Source organism: Anastrepha obliqua, chromosome 2 (assembly GCF_027943255.1).
Source record: "Anastrepha obliqua isolate idAnaObli1 chromosome 2, idAnaObli1_1.0, whole genome shotgun sequence".
Lineage (NCBI taxonomy): Eukaryota > Metazoa > Arthropoda > Insecta > Diptera > Tephritidae > Anastrepha > Anastrepha obliqua.
In genome coordinates, this window is record NC_072893.1 from 129,512,001 (window position 1) to 129,514,030 (window position 2,030).

The 2,030-nt window shown below is 31.6% G+C and overlaps 1 protein-coding gene across 1 annotated transcript; it reads right to left on the reverse strand.

Annotated features, from left to right (window-relative positions):
- Positions 1-1,463: 1,463 nt before the first annotated feature.
- Positions 1,464-2,030, reverse strand: LOC129237679 (probable fatty acid-binding protein). The gene has a single exon (XM_054872564.1). It carries the CDS (start codon positions 2,016-2,018, stop codon positions 1,623-1,625), a length of 396 nt encoding a protein of 131 aa, XP_054728539.1. The 5' UTR covers positions 2,019-2,030; the 3' UTR covers positions 1,464-1,622.

The following is a 2,030-nucleotide window of genomic DNA, read 5'->3' on the forward strand; positions in this document are numbered from 1 at the left end:
TTTATATTTAGTATTTCGCATATATTTTTCATTAATTCATTTGTAAACTCTGTACCTCGATCAGATTTTAATGTTTTAAAAAGTCCGTATTTTAGTATTACCTGTTCTACTAGTGTCTTTGCGATAGAAATTGCTTCTTTAGTTTTCATTGGGAATAGGATTACGTATTTTGTCAGTTCGCATTGTACCGTTAAAATATATCGGAAACCATTTGATATAATCAATGGTCCTACTGTATCTATGCTTAAATTTTCAAAACTTGTACTAGGTGTGTCCGTTATTTTCATTTTTTCTTTTATGTACTTTGTCTGTTTGTTTCGAGTACATTCTTTACAACTGTTTATATATCGTTTTATCATTTTTCTCATGTTCTTCCATATGTATTTTTGCTTTAATTTTAAGATAGTTTTTCTTATACCCAGATGTCCTCCTAGTGCTGAATTGTGATACTCAAAGATTAATTTTTTTTTTATTTCTTCGTCATTAATTTGTTTTGGGGCTTTATATAAAATTATTCTTAGGGGTCTTAATTTTTCTTCTAATCTTTCACTTTGTAACTTGTTGAATGCATTCTTAAAATCTTCAATATTCATTTCTCTTAATAAATTATCTTTTGCTAGCGCTAGCTTTTCTATATTTCTTTTAGTCGCTATTGATGATAGTTTCGCCATGATTGAAACGTATTTCAGAGGCTCCTCACTATATCGGACTATTATATCCCCTTTTTTATTTATCTGTATTTCGGATCCTTTCATTTTTTCTTCGTATACGAATTTTAATCTTTTTATATTTCTTATATCAGCTATGGACGTACATTCCCAAATGTGAAGTTGGCCTGACTTCGAATGAGAGTTGTAGTTCTCCTTGTCTACCCTGGTGTTATTTTTGGCAGACATTCCCCTTGTTATTACAAACATTTTATTATTGTCATCACAATTCGTTGGTATCATTTTTTTTTAGTATGTCTGAGTCTATCTTTATTCGTGATAATGCATCGGCGTTTGTGTTCATTTTGCCTTGCTTGTAGACTATATCGAAATCATAGTCTGACAAATCAAGTCTAATCCTAATCTAAGTCTAATCTACACTTTTTTATTTTCATTAAGGTGCACGAATATTCAATTTTATGTTTATTTAACTGAATGCAAAAAGTCACATTTGTTCTTATGCCGGTTTTGTGCTTAAATATTTGTCAATGATAAAAATTGTAAATTAAATGTTAATATATTTAAATGCATTAGCGAAAAATCTCTATTCAACAATATTTATCATAGCATGTGTGAACAGTTTGATGCGCGTCGTTATTAATATTGAGAATTATTTCACTTTAATTAGCAGCCTAATCACATAAAAATAGTTAATTGTTACCTAATAACAACTTAATATTTTAATTACATTATTTTATGCATTAATCAGCAAATAATCAGTCATAAACAAAATTGGGATATTCACAATCCAAAATATATATATATGTATATGTAGTTATATAAAGTACAATGTATGCTGTATGATAGTTAGTTTTTCAATCATTAGTTTATTGCAAGAAGTGGCATTTTTTATTTTAAATTACTTTAGCTTTTTGTTACTGTTGTTTTGAACTTCGCATGTAGCGCACTGCGCATTTATACAGCCTTGTAGACTCTGACGGACTTCACGTCGTTGAGGGTGAGAGTAGTCACTAGCTCGGAGTTAGTGAATTCACGAATAATGGTCGATGATTTGTCACCCTTCTGTTTTTGCACCAATTTGTTGCCATCCAGAGTGAAGACGCTCTTCACTTTGCGACCATCAAGTGTCTCTTCATCGAATTCCTCGCCCAGCTTGAAGTTGACCGTAGTTGTCTTGAAGGTTGAGGTAGTGGTGAAAGAGTAATTATCACCATCCTTCTTCAGTTCAACGGTGGGGCTGACACTGTTAGCCATTTTGCGTAGAACCATACCGACACCCAATTCCTTCATGTATTCGTCGAAGTTTTCACTCTTTTCTAATTTGCATTTCTTTCCTTCCCAGACAGCCATTTTTACTAATGA